The following is a 26,816-nucleotide window of genomic DNA, read 5'->3' as shown; positions in this document are numbered from 1 at the left end:
TCATGACAAATTTGCAAATGCCAAACAGTGTTTACTGTCTCAGGCTGAACAATAAAAATGTTTGGTTGCGATACATATCGAAGCGAAAAAAAAAATGTCTCCCAGTTACATGACCAAGAGCTGAGGATGCAGGGTTTTGGTGACAGACTTCATCTGGCCATCAGTGAGTGCAATATTGGATCAGGTGATTTGAAATAAGAAAAAAATATGGCACACATAATGTTAAGGAATAAAAAAATATTGAGATACATCGTATATCGCCATTCAGCTAAAAAATATTGAGATATTAGTTTTTAATCATAGGTGAGGGCAGAGGAAATTATCTCAGAGATACAGAAAATAATGTGGAAACTTATTTAATGAGTACTAAGAATGTAGAAGCGTCAGGATGGCCTTCACATTGAAAGAAGTTTTCCAAATTTGCTGCGATTTAGCCTTGTTCTAATAGGTGGTGCAGGTAATGTGGAGCGAAGCAGGGTCACCATCCAGAGTTAAGGGGGCCTGAGGTTGTAGTGCTTCAGTGTAACCTGTCTTCATGTGATCTTTACCTAAATGTCTTCATTCACATTAATAACAGAGTTGGTCTTTTCAATATTTGCTTGCTGAACACTTTTCGAAGCTGTTTTGAGTTTTGTGGTCAGTGCTGTGGTCTTGTAATCCTGAGGCTGCATGTTCCAGCCCTGGTTGCACCAGGAAGGGCATCCAACATAAAACAATTGCCAAATCTTTTCTGCGAGTTTGCTTGCTGTACTGACCCTCACAGAGGGGAGCAGCCGAAAGAAAAACAACAGCTTGCTGAACACTTTCCAATGTTTGCTTCTAACTTAACAGTATTTCAATCTTGGATATGAAAACAACCAAAGGGGATTCTTGTCTGAAGTTGGTTAGTTAGTTATTTGCTCTCTTCCATCCTTTTTCAGTACCTTGTCTTTGGTGCTCTCAGGCCTTCATGTCAGGACCTGTTATTGGCAGCAGACATGGTGTTTTGTTAATGCAGATCTGTGTCAGAACGTAGCCCGAAGCAGGCCTTTATTGATCCTGCTGGACAGATTGCAAATTAAAGTTGCTCAGACCTTTTCATGACAATTGAGCTGTTTAACAAGGGCTTTAGACATCAGGTTCTAGACATAGCTTTGTCTGCCTCTTCCACAGTCACAAGTCTGTTTGTTTGTAGTCGCTTTATTGCATGTATTTGTCCTTGCTGGTGTGACGTCAGGGAGGTAAATGTGCCTATTCTCTGTAGAGTCCATGACCTACACAATAATTTCCCTGTTGGAAATACCATCCTAACAGTTCTCATGAATATGCCAGCAGAGGGAGAAAGGGTGCTCTTTGTTGGAAGCACATGAGAAAGCACCGATGAGTTTTCTATGAATGAATTAATATAAACTGAGTAAGCCAGAGAATGACATTGTAAAAGTCTGAATAACTGCATACAGAACTAAAACATCATTAGATTTTATTAATCTTCAAACCTTGGTAAATTTGCCTGTAGAAGAAAGAAGGAAAAAAACTTTCACTCTTTTGACAGGTGGCTCAAATGCTGGTCTCAGAGATGTGACTTAACTCTGTCTACTGATGTTCCATCTTCTGACTTAATCACACACACACACACACGAGTGCAACAAGGAGAAACTATCTCAAGTTCAACTCCACCAGGAAAATGACTGACCACAAATCAGCCAAAAAACTAAAAAAATCACCTTCTGTGCATACCAGATTTGAAGGATTCATCTGAACTCACCAAATATTAGTTCTTTCTCAAAGCACATACAACACACTCATACATATCTGCAGACTTTAACCCGTGTGGACCAGTAAAGAGGTAGGTCTAAATATATCTGCTTGACAAAACACAAAGTCAAGCGTCTCACCTTACAGCTTTCTGCGCTGAAGGTTCAGGAATCCAGAGTAGGCTCTGTCACCCCCTGTCTGCTGATGCCTTCTCTAGACCTTAATGTGGGAGAGGCTGCCGCAGACTTTTCCCTCAGAGTGGGTGCAGAAATGACACAAGGAATCCCACCGCTGCCACCATTTGTTGTGGCAGAAATAATAAGGGAAATAGGAAAACCGAGCTTTTTGACTTGATTCAATTTAATATGAAAGAAATGTTGAGCAGGAATTACACTACTCTAAGTGGCAGAATATGTCATACTTGTACAATGTTACACAAATTTGGGATTCCACAACTAACTAAACACATGTACAGTACATAGGTGCCTGCCTAATGGAGCAGGTGATGGACCTGTGTTCCCCTATTTTCTAAAACAGGGGTGCAAACCTGTGATTTTGCTGCCCCATTTTTTGGCTTAAAATCATGTTATCACTCCCAACAACAACAAAAAAACAGTGTTTAATGATTCTAATTTTACTTTCTTAGTTACAAACAAAAACAATGGAATTAAATATAATTTGTATGTTCTGCTCCCCCCTTTCTGAGATTGGAGTTGGTTCAGTCCAGCTCAGCTAAACCTGTAGCCTCTGCCTCGCTAGTCTGGCAGCATTCAGCTCTGAAAACGATGGGGAAAAAGCAGTCAGTTTTATAGCTTTAAAACTGTGCTTTTCTCTAAATTTGAATCAGACTGAATAAAGAATGAACACTAAGTGCTATCATGCTACTTCAGAGTGCAAGTTTAAAAGAAGTAGTAATATAAATTCCTTTATGCAGATTTTATAATGATGTCACCTGGAGCTCATAGTGGGTGATTACTGTGTTGAACAAAAGTCTAGGCTAAAATTGGATTAAATATGGCCTAAAAGTAAAAGTTTTGTAAAAGTCTACATCTGGTTGCATACTTAAATAAACTGTGGTATTTTGCCATGCTTTGTTTAAAAATAAATATCATAAATCAGTGATCTTAACTGAATTTGAACCTCAATCCCCTACCTAAAAATGCAATATTCATCCCACCATCTAGGTATACACTGTCAAAATACCTGCCGCTTACCTTTATGTACACACAAGTACATCCCAGAACATGATCCTCCATTTTATCACATAATCAGGTGCCCATGCATATATGCCAAAATGTTTTTAACTTAAATGTTCTTGGAAGCGGTTAATAGTTAAACAAACAAAAAAAGAAACAAACAAAAGAAGAGTCACTTTTGAATTGGGGTGAAAAAGCACAAGACTAAATTCTCAGAAAAGTTAAAAATGTACTCCTGGACACAAGATCTTTCCAAGGTTGTTGGGGAACTGGTGCCTACTGGCAAGACGCAGCAGACACCCTGGACAGATCACCAGTTCATCACAGGGTCACACAGAGACAAAGAATCATTCATGTTCACACTCAGACCTAGCACAAATTTGGAATTCCCAAAAAACCTGGCAGGAATATTTTTTGGCTGTATATGGAAAATCTGATCCAATGTCTTTTTCCCAATGCATGCAAAAGTTTTCTCATGCATCCACTGGGAGAAAGACAATGGAACATGCACGCTTTATGTAGAAAAGTTGAACTTCCCCAACCACAAGTTGAACCCAGTATCTTTTTGCTGCAAGGTAACAGTGCTAACTAACTGTGCTACCATGCAGCCCAACCATTTTATGTCAGTTATTTTAGTGGTAATATTTTACTTTTGTGATTGTTTTTATCTGTGGAAACTACTGTAAAAATGCAGTTTGCTTTACTTATTTGTAATAATGTGATGAGTAAATGTAAGGATACACCCTTTAGAGAACTGCTGGATTTAGTTAGGAAACTTTTTATCGAGGAAAAAACATGGGTTGAGCTTCAGTTAACAAAGCAAGGATGCACATAAACAATTGTGGAACTTTATAACTTCATATTTGAAGGGAGTTTAGTCTCGTCTTTGTCCTGTTTGTCTCCATTACCTACAAAAACATTTAGTTTGACAGATTTGCTTCAGAGGCCTGTTCAGTTTCATTCACCTTCCTGACTCTAATTTGGTTAACGTCTTCTTCAATCCTCTCTCTGAAGAGCCATCATCTGCCAACACCTTCATCCAATTAAGACAATTGACATACTAACAGATAAATGTGTGGGGGTGTGTGCGTGGGTGTGTATGGGTTTTACTGGCCAAATTTTCACTGATAGTTTGAAAGTTCTTCCGCTCATCAAGCTGAAGCAAGAAAGCTACCTTTGCTTTTTATCTGTGAGCTTGCTGATGTTGCATCTCCACTCCTCTCTTATCCAACACACACACACTCACCCTCTGTTCTCCCTCCCAGAGAGGGTAATCCACCGGGCGGGGCCGATTCAGTCAACAAATGTTTTTAATCTGTGATGGGCCATATGGCTTGCTGGCTGAGAGAAGGAGGAGGAACATTCGCTGCAAACACTTGGTATTGCTTTATGCTGCGCATGTGATGGGATGTGGTGTATTCCTGTGCATGTGTGTGTGTGTTGGGGCTAAAGTGTGAACTGAGTTTAGGTTAGGCATGTACTGGTGATGGTTAGGGTTAGGGTATAAGTCAGGGTTAGACTACAGATATGAATGGAAGATAAATGGAAGTCCTAATAATGATGGAAAAACAAACTTGTGTGTGTGTTGGGGGGGGGGGGGATGCTGAGAAAATGTAAATGTTGTCATTTGAAAACACTTTACTTTGATGGCACAACAAACAGTTGCAATAAATGCAACTAAAGCCACTATAAGCCACTAAATGTAAACAACGTTGTCTTTCAAGTTATGTCCTAAGTTAAGCAGTGCAACCCTCATTCAGGTTAGAATTTCTTATTATCCTTCAGTCAACATTAATCAAATGGTACATGAAAGTGAAACATACTTCTAACGTTAACTTAGAGCTAAATTGTTGCACAGCGGGAAGTGTGTGCATAATTACAAACAGGAAAATGAGGTGCAATATGGGGTGCCGTTAAACATCCTAAAAGAAAGCTAAATCTGTTTTCCAACACACTAGGAAACAGTAAGAATCTCAAACAATATTATGTAGAAGTTTGTAAAGCAGAGCCTGTCTATAACGAACAAGTCGCACTGTATAGTGGGGTGTAAAGCGGTTCGCTCTTTATATTATTTTTATTTTTTTTTGCCTTATAACCTGGAATTTAAATGGATTTTTAGGTGATAAACCTAAACAAAATACTCACAGCCCTAATGACTTTGTGTCACCACCTTTTGCAGTTAATACAACAGCCTGCTTGGTCCATCTAACCTGTTCTTCATGACCAAACTTCTGCAGCTCCTTCAGGTTGGATGGTGCTGCTTGTGTCCAACAATCTTTAAATCAAACCAGAGAATCTAGACAATTGCAGGACCTTTAATTGGTTCTGCTTAAAGCAGTGGAGTGTTTCTTCAGCAGAGAGTTTAGGGTCATTGTCCTGCTGGAAGGTGGACCTCCGTCCCAGTCTCAAATCTCTGAAAGACTTCAACAAGTTCCTCTCAAGAATTGCTCTGCCTTTTGCTCCATCAGTCTTTTTTTTTTCTTTTTCTTTTACCTCTGACCAGTTTCTCAGTCCCTACTGATGAAAAATATCCCCACAGCATGATGCTGCCACCACTATGCTCCACTGAGGGATGGTGTTCTCAGTACGGTAAGAGATGTTAACATTATGCCAGACATGGTGCTGCTCTTGATCGCCAAATAGTTCCATTTTAGTCTCATCTGGGTTTCCAATTGTTGTAAACTCCAAACAATCTGCTTTATTTTTTTAAGCATTTGCTTTTTTTCCTGACTATTTGTTTATGATACTATCATGGAAAAGGGTAAGAAATCATACTACCTAGAGGTGTTGCACTGATGCCTACTCTGAGGGTGATAAGAACAGGTGTATATACACTGAAGTCATTTGACACTTAGTTTGCCCATAATTAGAACTATTTTAACCAATTACTTAGCTTCTGAAAGTAATGACTGAGGCTTCAAGGAAAACAAGGTGAATTAGTTTTAGATTTTTACAAAATTTTTTAGGACAGTTTCCCCCTCATTTAACATCATTATTCTGGAGTATTTTGTGTGGGTCCATTACTTTATTAAAACTGAAAATCCATCTAAATCCCAGGTTGTAGGTCAACAAAAGTGAAAGAACACCAAGGTGGTGAATACTTTTGCAGCCCAGGAAAACACAACTTGAATGGAAAAGGAAAACATGAATTATAGAAATTGAAGGCCTCTGTTGCTATGGAAACACCCATTTGGAAAATGTTTAAGCATGGATTTTTCTTGGGCTTAAAAAGAAGAGATGTGAAGAAAATGGTTTCTTCGATGTGAAAGCTTAAGAGCGGCAACACTTACTGAATGACCTAACAGTTTAATCTACTGAACTGAACGACTTCTATCTTTATTGCTTACAGCAATGACAGAAATACAAATAAAGGAGAACTAAGGTCCAACAAAGACTCTCAGGGCTGTCAGCATCAGAGTTCACAACATTGCTGATATATTTCGATAAACAGGACTCACAATCACGTAGCTGTGCTCCAATGACTCTGGAACATTTTCACCAGTTGTGCTCAAAAACGTCACCCTCGCTACTCTCTATAAACCAGCCCTGGCATGACTTTCTCTAGCTGCGTCAGGGAGCAGCTAGGTGTGAGAAAATCAGCGAGACACCATCTATGCAAGGTTGTTTACATGACCTTGTCACAATCATGGTTGTGCACCAACGTCACGTTGGCTACCCTGCCACCACACTTCATTCTGAACCCTGACATGCTGCCATCAAAATAATAAACAACCATGACTTTGCTACAGAGGTTTTGTCCTCAAAACCATTGTGGACTTATCACACATAATGGGGAGCCCACTGCATTGGTTATATGTTCTTGAAGACTTCCCCAAGACTCTGCAAAAATCATTCATGTTCTGGCTGATTTTCGTCATCAAAGGGTCGCTCTTCAGTGTGAAAGGGGCCCTAACAGGCCACGGTCCCAACAGAACCAGGCCTGCCATCTGCTACATCATCTGTGGGGATCCAGCTTCTCTCAGCTTCTGTTCCTTCAATTTGATCTTTCTGATCTTACTGGGTCTTTTACAGTTTTTGCAACTTCATGCAAGTGTAAATTTGGAAACTGACTAATATACTGTATAACTAGAGGTAATTTGAATAAGAAAAAAATGGACACATTTCTTCTCTTGAATCTTTGCTATTTTTCACAGTTTATTACACAAGTAATTTAATCACACAAGATCAGTTCACAATAGTTTGTCTTAATTGTGCAAGCACATGATACTGAGATAAATTAAACTCTTTATCAGTTGTCTTTTGTTATTTTACTTGTACTGTTGTCAATCAATTCTGTACAAGACTCTAAGACAACCTGAAGGACGAGGGATACATAATCAGTAAAACACACACACACTTGTATGTACTAATGGTGATGTCTGGCTTTCGTCCTGTAAGGTACATTCATCTCAGTAAGCATCCACTCTTGCTTTGCCTAATTAAATTGATGTATCGTCATTGTTGTTCTGAGCTTGAAGTCTTATCATTTCAGAAGCCACAACAGAGAAAAACCTGGTGTGCAGAGAGACAGTGAACCTGCCTAAAATAGCAGGCCCAACACCCACAGAGCCGTTTGAGAGATGAGGAGAACAACTCTGACTGGAGAAGGAAAACGCTCAAAAAAAAAAAAAAAAAGAAAAGAAAAGGCATGAGCTTGAGCTAGGAACAATATCTGGATAAGTGAGGGGTGTAGACAGAGAAGCGTGCAGTCTCAAGGTAGTAACACTAATGTTACACCTCTTGGCACCATCTCACTTTTCCTTGGGTTCAAATGCTGCAGTTTTCAGTCTTAACAAGATATTCAAATTATCACCTCTTTTTCCACCTCCTCCTCTCTGCACCCAACAATCCAGTTGTCCACTCTGACTTTTGGTATCTAACACTGTGCAGCTTAACAGTCACTTTAGCACATTTTGTACTTTAACAACCAGCTTTCAGTACCCACTGGCAAGCAACACAGTAAATTAAAACCAACCAAATATACTTTAAAAATTATTTGTCAAACAAAACTGATGGAGGTAAATCTGGACCTAAATTTCAACAAGATAGAACAATCATGAATCTAAAGAATTGATGTTTTTTTAAACTAATCAATCAACACAGGACAATGGTTTGGATTAAACTCTTATATTTGGTCACATACTGTACTAGCCAGATTTTTCGTCTGTCAAAACAACCGCTTCTAAAGAATTGGCAACTATTTTGTTGCTCTTATCAAGGCGAACTTTAGGACTGGTATATCTATTAGCAGAATAAAGAGATCCAAGGAGTTCTTTTAAAATGACTGAACTTCTTTTTTATTTTTTTAAAGTTGTTTTACTTCTTATCTGAGGAGCTTTCTAAATTTAAACTTAAAAAAGTGAAGTTCCACTCTTTTAAACCGTAGTGAGTTGCTTTGTTTTGTGCAAGCTGAACAGAGAGACTGTAGAGTTTAGGCTGATGAAACTAAGGATGCAAAATGAACAAGTTTAACATGAACCCCTTGTTGCCCCTCAGTGTCAGTACAATGACATTATTGAAAGAGGCCACACTAAGGGCAACTAAACATTTCTGGGGAAACACATCTCCAACACATCTGACATGAACCCAAAACATCTGTAGCCAAGACCATCTGGCAGCCTCTATGATTGTTTCAACTGTGACCACACCTCCCCCGTCTTGTATCAGCATCTTCTACAGGGATCCTTAAAGACTGTACTGATCAGCTGCATCTCCAGGTGCCAAAAGATCCTTTAGGGATTAATGTTGATGGGGGCCTAAAGGTATTAGGTATTAACATTTCCTTTAAAATCATTGCGTAATCATGGGTGCAAACAGTGTTAAAGAACCCAGTCACAGATTATTTGGCATTTTGGGCCATCATCCCTTGATGGAATACAGATTGCCTGCTGCCTTTTATGTCAGGGTTTTAAGGTATGACAGAGCTTTAGCAATTTTGGTCAAACTCTGTAAGCAACATTGTGCACAGTCTCATGGAATATTGTGAAATCTTGAAAAATCCAGAAAACATGAAGAAAACCAAACAACTTCTATTCTGTAGTTGAAGACGTTTTGCTTCTCATTCGAGGAACTTTCTCAATTCAAAAATATGGAGCATTTAGAGTTCCAAGTTGTTAAAATGAGATGTTATGTAAGGTAGATTCACATGCAGATCACTCTCCTCACAACAGGGGGTCATTAATAAATGTGTTAATGAGAGTGAGCAACAACAAGTCTAAACAACTCAATTATTTGAATCGAGTAAGCTCCTTGAATAAGAAGTGAAATGTTTTCAACTACAGAATAAAAATTCATTTGTTTTGTTTTGTTTGTTTGCTTGTTTTGTTAACTTTTTTGGATTTATCATTTCCTGGATGACTGAGAATCTAAACCAGGATCTTGCGAGATGTGTTAGCACTCAGAGTATGTGTTGGGGATGACGGTCAGCTTCAGTCACAACAAACTTTAACTCACTATCTGTACATTTCACTAATTTGTAGCCATTTTTGTGTTGGCTAAGGTTAAATAGCTGTAACGGCCATACTGAATCATGTTGACTCCAAGGAGTAATCAGGTGTAGATGTACATACAATGATTGCTTTCTGAGAGTTTCATTCAAATTCTTTGGCAGTGAGTGATAAATATTACTTGATCATGGGTACCTACAATGTTAGACAGCTCAGTTATGGATCGTTGGGCCATATGACCTTTTTTCAGTAAAACTGAAATACTTCAGTCTTCATTAAGTTTATTTTAATTTTTTCCATCAGTCTTCTCAACTGCACGTGACACAGAGACTACCTATAATATCTAATACTAGACCTTAGAAACTTTGGTGCTAAACCCAATAAATGAAATTCTAAAAGAAGTAAGATTAGTCCAATAAGACATTAAGTAACAAAATCTTGACTTCAGCGAAAAGACCCCCAAGACAGACACATTTTTTAATAATTTTCTCTCTGGCTAAGCTCCTTTTGGAGGATCTTTTCCCTTGCATAACTAAGCCACACTATCATCTGTCACGCTGTAGTGAAAATCTTCACTTTAGACCACATAACTATGCCACTTTAAAAAATCCACAAAGTGTAATTAAACCTTTCTGGCTGTTTCCAGATCTTAGACCTACTCAGAAGGCCATTACTAATTCAATTCACAAAAAAGTAAAGGCTGTTTTTAATTTAGGGTGAGCTGTAGAAACAAGAGCATCAGGAAACACTCAGGATCCAAGATTAAATCTGTGATGACACCTCAACTCCTGGTACTACTGTCAAATAAATGGCTGCAGACTAGTTTGTGCCTTCACTCAAAACAGACCCTGTTGCCACTTTCTACAGTGAATCCCCCTACCCCCCTATGGCTCCTGGTTATGATGGAAATGAGATTGGTACTTTTGCTGAGCTGCAGGGTCCCACAGCAACCAGATTATAAATGCTCTAATCCCAGATTTTACCAATCCCAGTTCATCATCAAACTGTGTTACATGTTCAGCATTCATGTACCACACAGTGAGGAGGTGTGGGTGGTTCACCCCAGTCACAACATTCAAGTGGGATAGGAACATCACTTACAGTTAAAATATATATAAATTCACATATTGTTAAAAAAAGACCATCCACTTCGACTTGTTCTGCATACTGCAGCCCAAACGCAACAGAAAACTCTTGTTTGGTCACATTACAAACTTCTGATGCTTTTTAAATTATTATTTCTCTTCATAGACATCAATGACATTTAGACTTCAAATCAGTTTGATAAACAGGAAAACAATGGCAAAATAAATGAAATCATTTCTAATTTATGAAAGGCCTTGTATTCCTCAAAGGAACTCGTGTTGCCTTTATTGTCAGGATTGTCATGCTCAGTATATGTGTTGTGAATTACTCTCAGAAAATACCAAACCAAATTTTTATCTGAATACCTGTAGCACTGACCGAGTTATAGCCATTATTGTGTTGGTTAATGTTGATTATCTGTGGCGGCATCTTGATTTAAATTAGCTCTAAAAGTTTATCAGTTGCAGATCTACATCTACTGATAACTTTCTGAAAGTTTCAATAAAATCTGTGCAATGGTGTAAAACTTAAATACACAACACTTTAAATTAAGAGCTCATTTGATCTGTTAGCGCTCAAAATACGTGTTGGGGATCAGTCTCAGCTACTACCATACCAGGTTTTATGTCAACATCTGTAAAATTAAAAGAGTTACAGCCATTTTTTTTTGCGTTTTTTAAGGTCAATTGGTTGGCTATGAATTAGGATGACTTCAAAAGGTAGTCAGCTGTAGTTGTCAACCCTATAATTACTTTCCACAAGTTTCATTAAATTTGGTCCAGTGGTTCATGAGATAGTTTCCTATAAGACACACAAGCATACACACACATTCACACAGAAAAAAACATTATTGTCCTCTTTGCCTTTCTGTGGAGGGCAATGAAAAAAAGGTTTAAACCACTATAATCAAGAAGGATTTCTAAACCAGATAATTTGGAATACAACAACACTGTGAACACAGAAATACAGCGTGCAGTCATTTTTTTCTAAAAGAGAAGATCCATACAGTGGTCAAATGGAGGGGAGGTGAAAGCAGGAATGCAGATTAACATCTCACTACAACCATCTCTCCAAACTGCATCAAATGTACATCCAGCTGTGGCACAGATTAGACACAAATCAGAAAAGATGGATGTTGGTTTACCAGTCCAGCAGCAAAATAATGTAATTCTGCCTGGGGGTGGGGTGCTCAAAGTAATACCCAAACCCGCACCAGCAAAGATCATGATCTGTAGGGATCATGAAAAAATACTGTAAAAAAACAACAACACTGTGGGATGGTTGATTCTGTAAACCCTTTGGTACTTTCTAAATAGTTCAGAATTGAAAATCAGTGTCCAGTGACTTAAAGAATTTGTCAACATTGTATGACTTCAATGAATAAAAGATTATAGTTTTAATGATACATAAGTTAGTATCATTACATTCATAGAGTCCACAGCACCCTGTTATGATACAAATAAGAGTAGTAGAATGTTATACAATTTGTCAAACGTTTTAATTGTATTCAGCTTATTTATTTTTTCCATATAGATTTGTTTTACAACTGAAGTCATCTGAGGGCACTATACAAAACAGAATAAATCCAAATTTGTTATTTTTCCAATTCAGATCCAGAATCAATTCAATCCAATTATAATACAATAAAATCACTGTCCGTGCATGTTTTAGTAATTTGATTTTTTTCCACCAGGAACAAGAATTGAAAAAAAGAAAGTGCTTTTTTATTATTATTTTTGGTCACGACACATTTTTTTTGTTGTTGTTTTTTTTTTTCATACTTTGACACCGAAAGTCATCAGCAGGGCAAGAGAGCAACAGAGATCCAATAAGAACTAAAATACCCTGTCATTGTTGGAGGACAGTAGGCTTTAAGCTCTGTTCAGAGACATACAGTAGCTGTGGTTAACAGGCACAGCCATGTTTTTCCTCTCATTGGTCTTGATGAAAATAATCTAATTACCAAAATGTGCACAGACCAGTCACATGCAGAATATTATGGAATGCTAACCAGTAGAGTCGTTTATCCAAAGAAACCAGCAGATTGGGTCAAATGTTTGCCACAATCCCCCATCCTGAGCAGCACCTTGGCGACAGTGGAAAGCAATGACCTCCTTTTAACAACAAGAATCCTCCAGCATACGATGGTTTAGAATGGGCGGCCATCTGTCTGGCTGGGGTTTGAGAGGACAGAAAGAGGCCCAGGCAAACAGAAACATTGGGCCAGGCTTAAAAAAAAATAAAAAATAAAAAGCTCTAAATAATATTCCAGCTGAAGTGCATCTACCCAACAACTAATACTTTGAGAAGGTTAAAACTCAAATGCACAATGTCAAAAAACAAATGGCCATGGGAAAAAAAAACCATAAAGATAATGGCAAATGGATTATTACTAGGACCAGGCCCTGCAGCAGATTAGTATTACACACTCAATCTCCTGCTATTATTCAGAGATAGTGACAGAAAAAAGAACAGGAGGAGGGGAAGATTACAGGGAGAATTGTGTAATGGTTTCAATTAGGCTGTGGCAGCAGCTTCACAAGGGCTCCTCTGGGTGAGCTGATCAAGTAATTAGGTACAAAATGTGGGAGGCAAACAAGTTTTGTTAGGATAAGTTTTCAACTGAACACTGGTGTCAGTGTTGGCGGAGACATTTCTCTGCAGTCACTGAACTTTTCTCGACAAACACAAGGCTGTGGTGAAGAGCTTCATACTATATATGATGAACTTGTGTTGTTATAATTTGGTTTGCTCATCAGTCACAGACACTGATTATCACTGACTTGTCTTCTGTGTTTACAACAGTACAGTTCATCAAACATACCACAGCACTGTCTGACTGCCCTACATTAACATCACATCTTAAAGCGGCATGCTTTTCATAATAAGTAATCCATCATACCAGCTGGTTTTAACACTACTGGTATCATACAGAATGTGTAACTTCAAACAGACGTAAGGGAAACAATAACAGTGCGCATTTACTGTGGTTGATTTCAGGACAGATAAAAAGTTATTGTGCAGTCCAAATCTGCAGGTGAAGAGTAAAAAGCAGGATCGAGAATGGGAGATAGATAAAGATTTATTGTGTAACAGGGAACAAGTTTGCAGGCAGAGATAACACTCCTGTAGAATCAAAGAGGGGGTTATCCACTCTTTACTGGATGCAGTGGAGGTAGTACCATTTTGTTTCCTCAGCAGTCCTATATAAATAAATTTGACTTGACTTTACCTAATTCAAGGGAAAGAGGAAAAACTCAATAAGCAAACTGTTATTCAACTGTTGTAAAGAAGGGTGGACGCACGCTTGGCCATTCCTGAAGGGTTATCTCTCTGAGCTGTGATTCCTGGGAGACGAGTTGGTGAAATAAAACCCTCAATACTGTGGGAAAATTCAGCTGCAGTCCCACTGAACTTAGTTTGCAATGAAATGATCATCAAGCTGTGTGTCAGCATTTTGACCAGCCAGTTTTTGTAAATCTTAGCCTTTTTTCGTGTGCATGGCTTGCAAAACCGCATTCATAGTCGGGCACGTCAGCAGCCTAAGTCTGTCCGATGACACTGTTATGGTTTAATTTTGTGACATTTTGAAGTGCAAATAAAGCAAATGTCTCTGCACCAGTTTCTTGTAACAAGCCTGGAGATGGAGACGTGAGTCCTGCCAGTTCCACATCTGGACCCAGAGCAAAACTTTGTAGAAGAGAGAGCATCACTTCTCAGAGGTCACAACGGAAAGTATTCCCCAGCTACTCGCAGCGCAGTGAGATAAGGCCTTAAAGCCACCCTTCAAGCTCAATGATGACACCCCCCTATGCTGCATGCATGCTGTCAAATCACTACATGACCTATTAGATTTGTGGCTGGATTGCTCATTTATGCAATCTTATTGGGTCGCCGTTTTAACCTAAATGAAACTGATACTGGGCATTGAAATAGTATTTACCTTTGCTACTGTACACTTTGGTAACATACCAACTGAATTAAATACTGGAGACAAATAACTTCTTACAATATTGCTCATTGCCAGCAAAAAGACAGACAATAACAAAGCTGGATAAGGATTCTCCAGGTATAGGGGAATCGTAGGCCATAATGAAGGATATTTATAAGATGAAGAAACTTACAGTTTCCTTAAAAATGTGTATGGACGAGTTTAAATGCTTTTGGTAAAATGGAAACAAACACACAATATTCTTGTATAAATGGGAAGTAGAATATTACAAAAATTCCTTTTTTCTGTTCCTTGGTTGTTTCATCCTTTCAGACTCTTATACACATTGCTAAGACAGTGTTAGAATCAAAAATATACCTTCTACTGTGAATAAAGTGGAGACATTGGGGGAAAGGTAAAGACTATATTCAATTTAAGGTGTATATGCACTACATTGGGTTTTTTTTTAGTTTGTTTGTTTGATTTTTGTATTTATCTGGGTACAATCAGGCCTGAATGGCCAGTCATTCTTTAAATTATTTTTAATCAACCAAAGTGAGCCTGTCCCATAAAATGACCGTGATAACAAACCACTAAGAGCTCACTACAGAGGTTTTGTGCATGCTCATAACCCTCCACAACCTCCATCTCATGCTTGATCACATGTAATGAGGAGCCTACTATGTTCCTATTACACAACTGAACAATGAGATCAACTTCATTTCAAAATCTCCTCTGAAGTATAAAGTCACTACAAAACATTTGGCTTTCATAGATCAATGTTGGTTTGGTTTTTCATTCCTCCTTATAACCTCATTTTTCAACTGGATGTTTTACATTAAATTAACCTATTTCAACTTTTTCTTCCTCTTTATTTTGACTGTAATGTCAAAACTGAGCAACAAAACATCTATATTTTTTCTTAATATTTTTGTTTTGAGTGTCCCTATATATCGTTGTACAGCACCAGATATTTCAGTCACTTTACTAAGCCCAGTAAAGTAGCTTGGTGGTCTCCTAATCCTGAGGCCCAGGTTGCATCGGGAAGGGCATCGGTGTAAAACAATTGCCAAATCCTTCAGGCAAGTTTGCTCACTGTGGTGACCCTTGGGGAAAGGAGCAGGTAAAAGAACAACAACTAAGAGGGGTAATTTGGTGAAATCTGCACTGTTGCAACTGAGGGTGAAGGAGTGCTGATAAATTTTGTCAGTCAGCAGCAGCTAATAACATCAGACAATGGCAGAAACGAGTTCACAAGAAATTATTGTTTTTTGTGACATCTGTAGGAAAGCTAACATGAGTTTTGGATTTGTCACGATGATGCACAAATGACAGATTGACATGAAATTTCCAAGCCTGTAGAGCTTCTATTGGCACTCTGTGATCTTATTCTACATGGTTGCAAAAGAGACTGTCTTCACAGGATACCAGTTTTACTACCTGCCAGCATGGCACCTGTGATGTCAGCATCAGGATGATGTGGGTTAGAAATAATGAAGCTGATGGCAGGTGTTTATACTGACACAAACAAATGGAAACACAACAGGCAACCCTCACATATAAATTCATCCTTGGCTGTCTGCTCCCTGTGTCCCAGTTCTGAAGATCTCTTCAGTGTCCTTAGAGAGTAATTGCAAGTCTCGCAACATTTGTTACAGCTTGTTTACTTCCAGCATAAAGAACAAGAAGATATTCCAAAGATGCTCTATTTGATCGCAATGTTGGTGAATGGTAAATGAGACTTTTCCCACAGGACCCTGTTTTACATAAAGTGAAAGATGGATTTAATGCGCTCACAACTGTATTTTAGGTTTAATTGCACACCCGACCCATCTGGGATGTTTGTTGTCCCTGTTGGCTGTTGGAGTAGGAGGTGCGATATATACTGAGTTGCATAAAAGCACATGTTACCAATTTGTCTGATTTTTCTTTCCGAAGTTGTGACTCTTGTAAAAGGAAAATATTATTTGGTAGTGGGATTTTTCTTTTGTTAACAGCTTCTTCAGGTGTATTATTGTGCCCTTCTGTTTAATTACTTGAACTGTAAATGCAACAATACAGTCATCCACATAATCATTATAATTGCTCTTTAAATTTTAAATACAGTTCCCAGGATTTCCAGGTTTGGGTAACAAATCAGCAACAATGACCAATCAACACAAACCGAAAACCAGCCCCATACTTGAACTCGTCGTAGGTTTCTAAGACAAAGAGAGACAGAGCTTTACAGCACACATGTACTGAATGAAAGTCAGCCGTAGCAAGACAGAGTACATGTGTGTGAATGAGAGGGAGGCAGGTGGAACAGTGAGGCTACAAGGTCAGAGGTCACAAAGGTGCAGGACTTCAAGGACTTCGGGTCGACTGTCCAGGAAAACAGGGAGTGTGTTAAAGAAGTGAAGAAGAGAGTCCAGGCAGGATGGAGTGGATGGAGAAAAGTTTCAGGAGTGATTTGTGACAAAAGGGTGGCAGCAAAGGTCAAAGGAAAGGTTTATAAGACAGTGGTGAGAGCAGCCATGTTGTATGGTTTGGAGACAGTGGGACGGACAAAAAGACAGGAGACAGAACTGGAAGTGGCAGAGCTGAAGATGTTGAGGTTCTCCTTGGGAGGGACAAGGATGGACAGGATTAGGAATGAGGTCATCAGAGGTACAGCTCAGGTTGAAGGACTGGGAGATAAAGTTAGAGAGGCCAGACTGAGATGGTTTGGACATGTGCAGAGGAGGGACAGTGGCTATATTGGTAGAAGGATGTTAGAGACAAAGAGGAGAAATACTACAGGACATGGAGGTAGTTGGCGTGAGGAGAGAGGACACAGAAGACAGAGTCAGACGGAGGAGGAGGAGTCGCTGTTACGACCCCTGAAAAGGGAACAGCCAAAGGAAGAAGAAGAAGATTTATGTTTGTGTCCACAGAAGTCATGAAATATTTTGCTTACAGACAGACAGGGTTGTCTCCAACAGTTAATGCCAAAGTAATTTATTATCAGCTGAACTAAACAATGATAATAGAAAAGTAAAACTGGAGCTTACCAAATAAACAAGTACTGTTCACCTCTTGAAACGTTTATATTCAATTGTAATGCAAATTATACCAAATTTCTAAGAAAATAAATGTACAATAGAGCTTTATTTTAAGCCTTTTTCTTTAGCCTAATCACTGTAGGTACAGTATCTTGTGATGACATACGTTAGAGGAAATACATGACGTCCACTGTGTATTAGCACTTCTTAGCACCATTCCCAGCTTCTACCTCGAAGCATCTTTGATATTCACTGAATACCATTTACACACCATTAAATGTTTTCTAGCATTATATGGCCAGTTGGGGCAAACACTGATCTGACAGCACCATGCATGTGGCTGTGATGTAAACATTTGACCTGAGAGTAGGGTGGGCAATCAGTCAAATGAAACCGATTAATCACTTTTAGGTGTGTGCACTGAGGAAATGGGGTTTAGGCATGGAGAGTGGGCAGAACAGTAATCTCTTATGATAATCACCTTCATAGTCCAGTTATTAATAACAAAAGCAATGAAAGCTGAAGGGAGCAGAAAGTGCATTGAAACAACACAAGAAATCTTCATCTGGCTAAACAAACTTCATGTTTGACTTACAAGTACTGAGAAAGAATAACTAATATCTTTGTGTAACTAGTGACAAATGTGTGTGAAAGGCATAAAGCAATAAATAGTATGACTACTGGTAAACTTAGATGTAGAACTGGTTTTGATTAAACTCAAAGCTTTGACAATGTGGTTTTAAGGTGGCACAGAATGCTCACTCAGCATTCGCAACACTGTTTTCCTGTTTAAAGTTTCTTCTGGATGTTTTTGAAACTACTTCAGTATACTTTTTTTATTTCAGCTATTCATATGTCACAACATTTAGCACATTCAGGACATTATGGCTACAACTTTTAGTTTATGCAACTGTTATACTTTCTGAACAATTTAAGTTTCTTAAAAAAGAAAAGATTCTCAGAAAAATGTGTTGGGATCTCTTCATATCCTTTAAAAACTTTGTGCCCTTTGGAATCTACTTCAGCATACTTGCTTCATTTTTATCTTTTTCTGATTTATATTTTAGCTATGGTTCTGCTGCTTTCAGTTATTACCTACTGTTTTTCAGCTTTCAGCTACAATTCTGCTTGTTTTAGATTTTAACTATTGTTGTGATAATTTTAACTTTTAGCCCAATGTTTAACTAATTTTAGCTTTCAGCTACAATTGTCCTTGTTTTAGATATTACCTATTGTAGCTTTTAGATACTGTTTTGCTAATTTTAGCTTTTAGCTACTTTTTTACTGGTCTTAATGTTACCTTCTGTTTAGGTAATTTCAGATTTTAGCTACTGTTCGAATGATTTCAGCTTTTAACTATTGTTTTGAAAATTTTCATTTTCAGACACTGCTTTGCTAATTTTAGATTTTAGCTACTTTTTTCAGGGCTTTAGTACTTAGCTACTCTTTAGCTAATTTTAGATTTGGTTCTGTTTTAACTTTAACAATTCAATTTCAGCTTCTTTAGCAGAACTCAACAGTTATTCAGCATTCACACTGTACTTTTGCAGAAAATGCTAACTTTTCTAGGTTTTTTTAAACTTGCACTGAAAACGTTAAAGAACTTTAAGAAATGTTATGTGCGATGTCACAAGATAATAACAGATGTCGCATGAGCATGTGTTGTGAATGACTCACAACTACAACCACATTAAACCTTAGCTCACTGCCTGTAAAACTGACTGAGTTATAGCCAGTGTGTGTTTGTTAAGGTTGATTTGCTGTGATGACCATCTTTATTTGGGTTGACTAAAAGGTAATGAGTGCATGCAATGATTAATTTCTGAGTTTCATTAAAATTCATCCAGTGGTTCATAAGATGTTTTGCTAACAGACAAATAGGGTTGTCTCAAACAGATAATGCCAAAGTTTTAAGCAAAAGTGTCACACAATGTGTTAGCTGTCAAAATGTGTTGGGGATGACTCTCAGCTACTACCAGACCAGATTTTAACTCACTATCTGTAAAACTGACTAAGGTGTAGTTATTCTTGCATGTTCTAAAGTCAGCTGGCTGTGGCACCCATGTTGAATGGGTTTTTTTCTGAAAGTAAATCAGTTGTAGATGCACAGTGTTCTCAGAAGTTCATTAAAATCCTAATTTCCATGAGGATACAATTTTGGTATGAGTCATTTTTGTAACTTTGGGTAAAGAGTTCAACCTTTTTATCTTTGTGTATTTTTAATGTACACAAGGCTCTGCATCTCTAAATAAAAGTGCCAACATTAAACATTAGGTCTTGGATACTGAAGCAAGACAAACAATTTTTAGTCATCTCTGTCATCAAACATACAACAACACAAAGAACCCAACCTTAAATTAATATCACCAGGTCACATTCAGCCATGTTGTCCTTTTATACTAATCCTTCCCAGTTAAAAAGAAAGTGGCTTTAATACACCATCCAGTTAATATTTTGAATGAGGCAGGACTGAAAGGAAACAACAAGCTTCCTCCTTTGAAACAGTCTTAGCCTGATTCAAGCTGAATGTACTGTATTTCTGCTGGCATCAGTCTAATCAAAGGTGAATGCTTTTATGGCACGTGCTGCTGACTGAACTACAGCAAACCTCCACAGGCTCATCAGCACAAAGAAAAAAAAAAGCACTCCTTAAAATGACCTGATGGGGCAAACCCTTTATTAAAATCAGTAACTGTTAACAGGCTGCATATCTTAGTGGTACACCTTTACCAAAAGAAAGCCCACAGGGTGAACCCCATGTGTTTGCCTGGGAGAACACGCACCGTATCTTTGAGTAAACAGAGTAAAGATGCACCGCATAGCATGGCAATGCACCACAGACTGATCCAACACCTACAGACGCACAAGCAGCTTATACATGTTGGATTCTGACTGTAGGCGTTTGTTTAGCTAGATACCAGTCAGGGAAAGACAGCGTTTGAGGAGTCTGACTGAGACTGAGCAGTGATTGGTACAGTAGTGACACTGAGTCGGGTAGATGATAAAACCATGGGGGGTGTGATGAAGGATGGACTGAGGAAGATACGCATACCCAGCATCAGGAATCAAACTGTTACTGAGTTAGGACTCTCGGTTGACAGTGATTTAATGTTTTATTGGAGACAATGGTCATGATAGGACAAGCATCGGGGTTTTTTTTTTAGACTTTTAAGGTTTTACAAAGAACTCATCTCCTGAATCCCACAATTTTTGTCCATGATTATGTTTCTGACAATGAGGACGCAGAAGGAAAATGTCTCAGTGAAAGCATCTCTTCACACTGGACACTAGTAGCGTCTTCTTCAACCAATAAAGGTGAGATGACACTTGATGAAGATGAAGATGAGGTGGAAGGGTGACTGAAGGTGGTTTCTGATCACCAGGAAAAACAGACTGGTCATGTAAAAGCGGTGAAGGAAGGGGTGGATGGGTCTTATGTGGTACCTTCCGTCTGCGTTCAGCCCGTTCCCGGGAACGCCTCCTCCTCTCTCTGGCTTTTTCCAGAGCCTTCAGGTCCGGAGGCTGGTCCATCTCAGACCTGGCCTTCTTGAGTTGAGCTGCAGCGTGAGCCATGGCTGCCCTCTCACTCTTCCCACTTTTTGATCACTTTTCAGGAAAGCTTCCCGGTCAGTCCGATGGAACAAGCCCCCACCTTGTCAGGTGACTTCCTGTCTCTTCAAGGACAAACTGTCTCCTTTGAGGATGAAGACGGGAAGAGGACAGTGACAGCACAGGTACCTTCAGTCCTCTAACCACACAGAGAAACAGAGTGAGTGCTGCAGCCTTCCTCCCCGCTGCCTGGGTAACTGCATCTGAGACAAGGTTGGGAAGAGATGGTGAGGGGGCGGGGTGGTCCTGGACACATCACCAAGAGGTAAAGCATCTAGCCAATAGAGAAGCCCGGAGGAGACAGAAAGGCAGGGGAGAGCTCCACCCCTCCATTTTTAGCTCAGGCTCTGGAAGTACAAGCAGATGCTATGGAAACATGGCAAGCCTTTGATTGGATCTAAACACACGACTCTCCCTTTCCCTCCCCCTTCACCCAGACTGATCAGGCACCAGAAGGGGAGGTGGAAGGAATTACGGGCAGAGGGGGAAACATTATATGGGAGGAGACGGGACACGGAAGCATCAGCGTGTGTCCTTTGGAATAACAGCACGGGAGGTACCACCTTCATGAAAATCTGAGGGAATACGATCTGATCTGTAGTCTCTGAGTCCACTACCATCGTGCCCCCCTCCTCCATCCCCCTGTTACCAAGTGTGTCTTGGTACGGTCTGCTTGCTTGCTTGCTGGCTGGCTTGAGAGATTTCACAGCTCCGGAGCAAACAAAGTCACCTAATAGAAAAACAGAACTGGTTTGTTTTTAAGCGCATGTTGACAGTTTTGTAGCTGGCAGTAATGGGAAAAGTCAAACTGCACATACCTGAAATATAAAGGGAAATGAGGTATTTGTACATGAATTTTAAAGATGTTATATGAAGGTATGTGTCTGTGAACATGATCCTGTCTGTAATGCATGGACTGTCTATGGGCAGTCCCTGTCTCTGTCCCTTTCCTTGTCCATGGTGCTGAAACCACTATCGGTGCTCCAATAGTGGAGTGTCATTTTGTGGAGTGTCATTTTGTGTAAAACCATACAGTCAGGCAGTCAGCTTCTGTCATTACATGTATTATCTGTTTGCCTTCCCACAAATCCATTCAACCATGGCATTATTCTCATTATCACCTAATAGCACCACTTCAAGTGTAACTGTACAAAGTCTTCACATAACCCTCTGTGAAGGCATCGACTGCAGTGCTTGTGTTTCCTGTGGCCTCACCCCTTTTGCTTTTTAATACCATGATGCCACCTGATGGTCTGAGACAAAATTACAATTTTAAAAACTGCTGGCAGTGAGGCTTTCCAGCCTCAGCTGGGTACAGGTACAGATAAAACACAACCTATTATATAATACTGATCCATCTACAAGAAGGACAACTTTCTTACAGAAACAAAAACCAGTAAATATGTCCACTGAATAATGTGTCACCGTGTGATTAGTTAGGAATCAAACCTAATCAAAGAATTCATGGATGTTGCTCGAACCAAACTATTTACAGAGGGTTGCAAAATAATTCACCCTTTTGGTATTTTTCTAAGCTTGTTGCCCTACAACCTGGGAAAAAATGGATTTTTAATTTGATTAAAAGTGATGCACCTACACAAAATACTCCAAATTAATGGAAAATGCTTGTTTTTATAAAAAAATAAAATAAAACTGGAAAGTGGTGTGTGCATAAATATTCACCCCTTTGCTTTAAAGTCCCAAACAATTCCCTTTAGAAGCCACATAATTAGTTCAATAAGATCCACTTTTGAGCGATCTAAGTCTCAGATGATCTCAGTATAAATTCACCTGTTCTGACAGCCTTCAGAATCAACAGCACTTTAACACCCCTAGGTATTGTGGGATACCACCAAGCAAGAGACATCATGAAGACAAAGGAACTCTCCACACATGCCAGAAACAAAGATGTAGAGATGTACAGATCAGGGTTGGATTATAAAAAAGTATATCCCAGGGCCCTGACATTCCCAGAGAGCTCCACTAAATCCATTATTAGGAAATGGAAATATGATGTTGCCACAGTAAACCTGCCAAGAGAGGGTCATCCACCAAAACTCAGGAAGTTTATAAGGAGAACATTAATCGGAGAAATATCCAGGAAGCTGGATACTTAGTTATCTATAGTTATCCTATAGATAACTAAGTATCTGTCTATAGGACCACTACAAGCTGCTCAGAGCTGGGCATCATGGAAGAATAGACAGGAAAAAGACATTGTCTAAAGTAAAAAAATAAGACAAATTGTTTGGAGTTTGTCAAAAGGCTTCCAAAAAGATTCCCCAGACACATGGAAGAAGGTGCTTTGGTCAGATGACTAAAATGACTAAAACTGAACTTTTAGGTCATCAAGGACAACTCCATGTCTGGTCCAAATTTACCTCGTCTCAAGTTGCTGAGAACAATTGCTGCACAGTGAAGCATGGTGGTGGTAGCATTATGCTGTGGGGATGTTTTCTTAGGTCAGAGTTAAAAGAGAGATGGATGGAGCAAAATACAGAGAAATTGTTGAGAGGAGTCTTCCAGCGATCTGAGACTGGGACAGAGGTCCACCTTCCAGCAGGACAACGACCCTAAACTCTCTGCTGAACAAACACTCCACTGGTTTAAGGAGAACCAGTTAAAGGTCTTGGAATGGTCTGGTCCAAAACCTGGACTTTAGTCCAACTGAGAATCTGTGGTTTGATTTAAAGATTGTTGGACTCAAACAGCACCATCCAACCTGAAGGAGCTGCAGCAGTTTGGTCATGAAGAACGGACATAAAGTCCAGGTTAGATGGACGGAGATTATGGAGACAGACCTGAAGAGACTTGATGCTGGAACTGCTGCAGAAGGTGGGGACACAAAGTGTTGACTTGGGGGGGGGTATAGTAGTACAGGCTCAGGTTTTCAATTATTTATTTTTTAGAATTATTTTAAAAATTTCCCCTTTTAGCTTCATTAGTCTGGATTATCTTGTGTAAATTTATTACTTTCAATTAAAATTGAAAATTCATTGAAGCTCCAGGTTTAAGGCAACAAAATAGAAAGAAAACCAAGAAGATGAATACTTTTACAGGAAAACATTCTAGTTGACCATATCCTCAGTGCAATAACTGTAATAATGTTTTGTACATATTTTCTGAGGCACATACTAAGACCTGATTTATTAGTGAGCATCTGCTGATAAATACTGTAGTTTTGAAAGATGCATTCTCGTCAGGTTAAACACATAAATCTGAATATAGATTCTTTGCATTTTGCTGGGTTAATAGGAACATATCAATTGCTTTAATATGAGTGTTACACGAGAAAACTGAAATTTTGCCCTTTTTAGCTTTAAATTATAGTCTATAGAGGAATGGGCCAACCTCCAGCATACAGGATAACTGAGGTGGTCACAAATCCAAAGCTTCAGAGGATGAGCGGGTCTGTGTATCATACTGATAATCTGCTGAGGGTCTCAGAGTGATTAAACGACCTCCAGCTGCTCCTATGAACACTTCAACACAGCCTGAGGAGTGTGACCCTGACAGAACTGCAACCGCTGAGCCTGTTGGGTCACAGAGGCCTCCGGAGGCCGAATTGCTCAGAGATTATTAGGAGGAAACGGAAGTCACTTGAGAAAATTAGCAACTGTGAAGCAGCTGAGCTTCTTCATTAATCAGAGGTTCTGAACCAAATGGGCTCTACACTCAGGATGGGTTTTTATCACCTGCCACCATGATTTTGCCCATGCCTGTCCATGCGAGTAAGTGTGTTTGTGTGTCAACTCAATTCAAGATGGCCACCACAGTTAACCAACGGTCTAAACCAAAAATATAGTTTCAACTTTGTCAATTTTACAGATATTTACCTAAAATTTGATGTGGTAGTAGCTGAGGCTGGTTCCCGGCAAATATTTTAAGTGTTAACAAATTGCACTAAATCTTTGTTTAAAATTTTGCTGTTAACTATTCTGAGTTAACTTTGTCTGTCTGTTAGCAAAATAGCTCATGAACCACTGGATGGATTTTGTTTAAACTTTCCAGAAATAATCATTAGATGTACGTCTAAAACTAATTAACGTTCAAGCAACTTAATTTAAAATGGACACCACAGCCAACTTATTTTAGAAAAGACAAATATGGCTATAATTCAGTCAATTTTACACGTATTGTAGAAAAAAATTGGTGTAATTGTAGATTAAAGTCATTCAGGACACGTACTTTAAGTGCCACTCATTGCACAAATTTTTGTGTAAAACTTTATCTTTAACCCTGTTTGTCTGTTAGCAAAATATCTCATGACTCACTGAATGATTTTGAAATAAAATTTCAGAACGCAATCAGTGAATATACATATACATGTGATTAACTTTTAGAGTTAATCCAATTCAAGATGTTGGCCACAGCTAATCAATATTAGCCAAAACATAAACAGCCAATTTCACAGATATTAGACTAATATTTGATTAGGTATTAGCTGAGAGTCATTCACAACACATACTCTAAACGTGACATTTTGCAACATTGCATAAAATTACACATAATGTTATTTTTAAGATTCGACACAAATCTTAGATTATTCGTGAGTTGAGAGTCTGCAGCTGACAGTTGAACTGGAGGCGCTCTTAGTTTGAGCAGAAACAAGAAGTTGTGAAGCAGAACCAGTCTGTTCGATGAGAGAGGAAATGGACTGGACCTGAGGATGTTCCCTTGCCTCAATATGGACAGTGCAGCAGATAAACACACACACACACACACACACACAGTTGTATATTTCATTACTCAGCTGTAGATGTGCTTATCCAAGTGTTTGAATCAATACACTCAGGAGCAGGAGCAGCTGGGTCCTGCAGCAGGAACAACTCAACTGTGCCAATAACAACTTCCTTCTCCACCCAGGTGAACTTACCTGAAAGAGAAGGAGAAGAAAAGGGTCAAATTTTATGTTTCATATGTTAGAAGAATCATTTCCAGTAATGTGGAGTTACAGGGATTAGCAACAACATAAATCTATTAGAAAAATACTGTAATAAATTTCTGCACCAGGAGTTGAGTAAAGGTACTGATCAGGTAAATAAATAAATGGTAAATGGCTTGCACTTATATAGTGCTTTATCTAGTCCAAGGACCCCAAAGTGCTTTACACTACAATCATTCACCCATTCATCCTCACATTCACACACTGATGGTGGTGAGCTACATTGTAGCCACAGCTGCCATCACATCGGCGCCACCGAGCCCTCTGACCACCACCAGTCCACCCAGTGGACAGATACATGCAGCAGCCTCATTACCATCACATATCACGGTCCATGCTCCGCACACACACATTCAGGGAGCAACACGGACGTTGTTCCGTTGAAACAACAGCGACAAACAAAACAAATGGTGTCCTGCAAAAGTAAAGAGGTTTATTATTAGACACTGAAGCGTTCTTTCACACCAGTATGTTGTTTTTGAGAAAAAAGGTGTTTCATAAGCCCGGATAATGATTTTAAGAAACATGCCCTGGTTTGGCTATCCGTTAGCCCAGTCGGGACAAAGACTTCTGTCTCTTTCTCAATCCTCTGTGCTCCTTGACTGATGTCATAGGCGCCTGCTCAGAGGGGCAGGTGGAGCAACTGCTGCCCCATTTTCCTAAAGCAGGAGTGCAAACTTTTGTTTTGTTTTTTTCCTAAAAAATATGTTATCAGTCACAGCAATGAAACTTAAGTTTGTAGTGATTTTTTGTCGCTGTTACAAACTTAAAAAGTGAAAAGTAATGGCTATATCCTACAGAGGGCAGACATAGAGGGCGGTACAGGAGCTCAGAGATGCAGAAAAG

General features: G+C 39.1%; 1 protein-coding gene across 3 annotated transcripts in view; it reads right to left on the bottom strand.

The window, feature by feature from the left end:
* Positions 1 to 26,816, bottom strand: part of ank2b (ankyrin 2b, neuronal) — a 201,454-nt gene that overhangs the window by 95,012 nt on the left and 79,626 nt on the right. Inside the window, exon 1 of one of the 3 annotated variants that reach the window (XM_017430282.3) lies at positions 20,861 to 21,200. The exons of the other annotated variants lie outside the window; for them this stretch is intronic. Coding sequence (XP_017285771.1) covers positions 20,861 to 20,989 — 129 coding nt within the window. The 5' untranslated portion in view covers positions 20,990 to 21,200. Of the gene's footprint in view, positions 1 to 20,860; positions 21,201 to 26,816 lie in introns of those variants that run through there. 3 annotated transcript variants of the gene reach the window in all.

Source organism: Kryptolebias marmoratus, linkage group LG7, assembly GCF_001649575.2.
Source record: "Kryptolebias marmoratus isolate JLee-2015 linkage group LG7, ASM164957v2, whole genome shotgun sequence".
Classification (NCBI taxonomy): domain Eukaryota; kingdom Metazoa; phylum Chordata; class Actinopteri; order Cyprinodontiformes; family Rivulidae; genus Kryptolebias; species Kryptolebias marmoratus.
The sequence above is the reverse complement of the archived record's forward strand: the minus strand, read 5'-3'. Positions and strand labels throughout refer to the sequence as shown.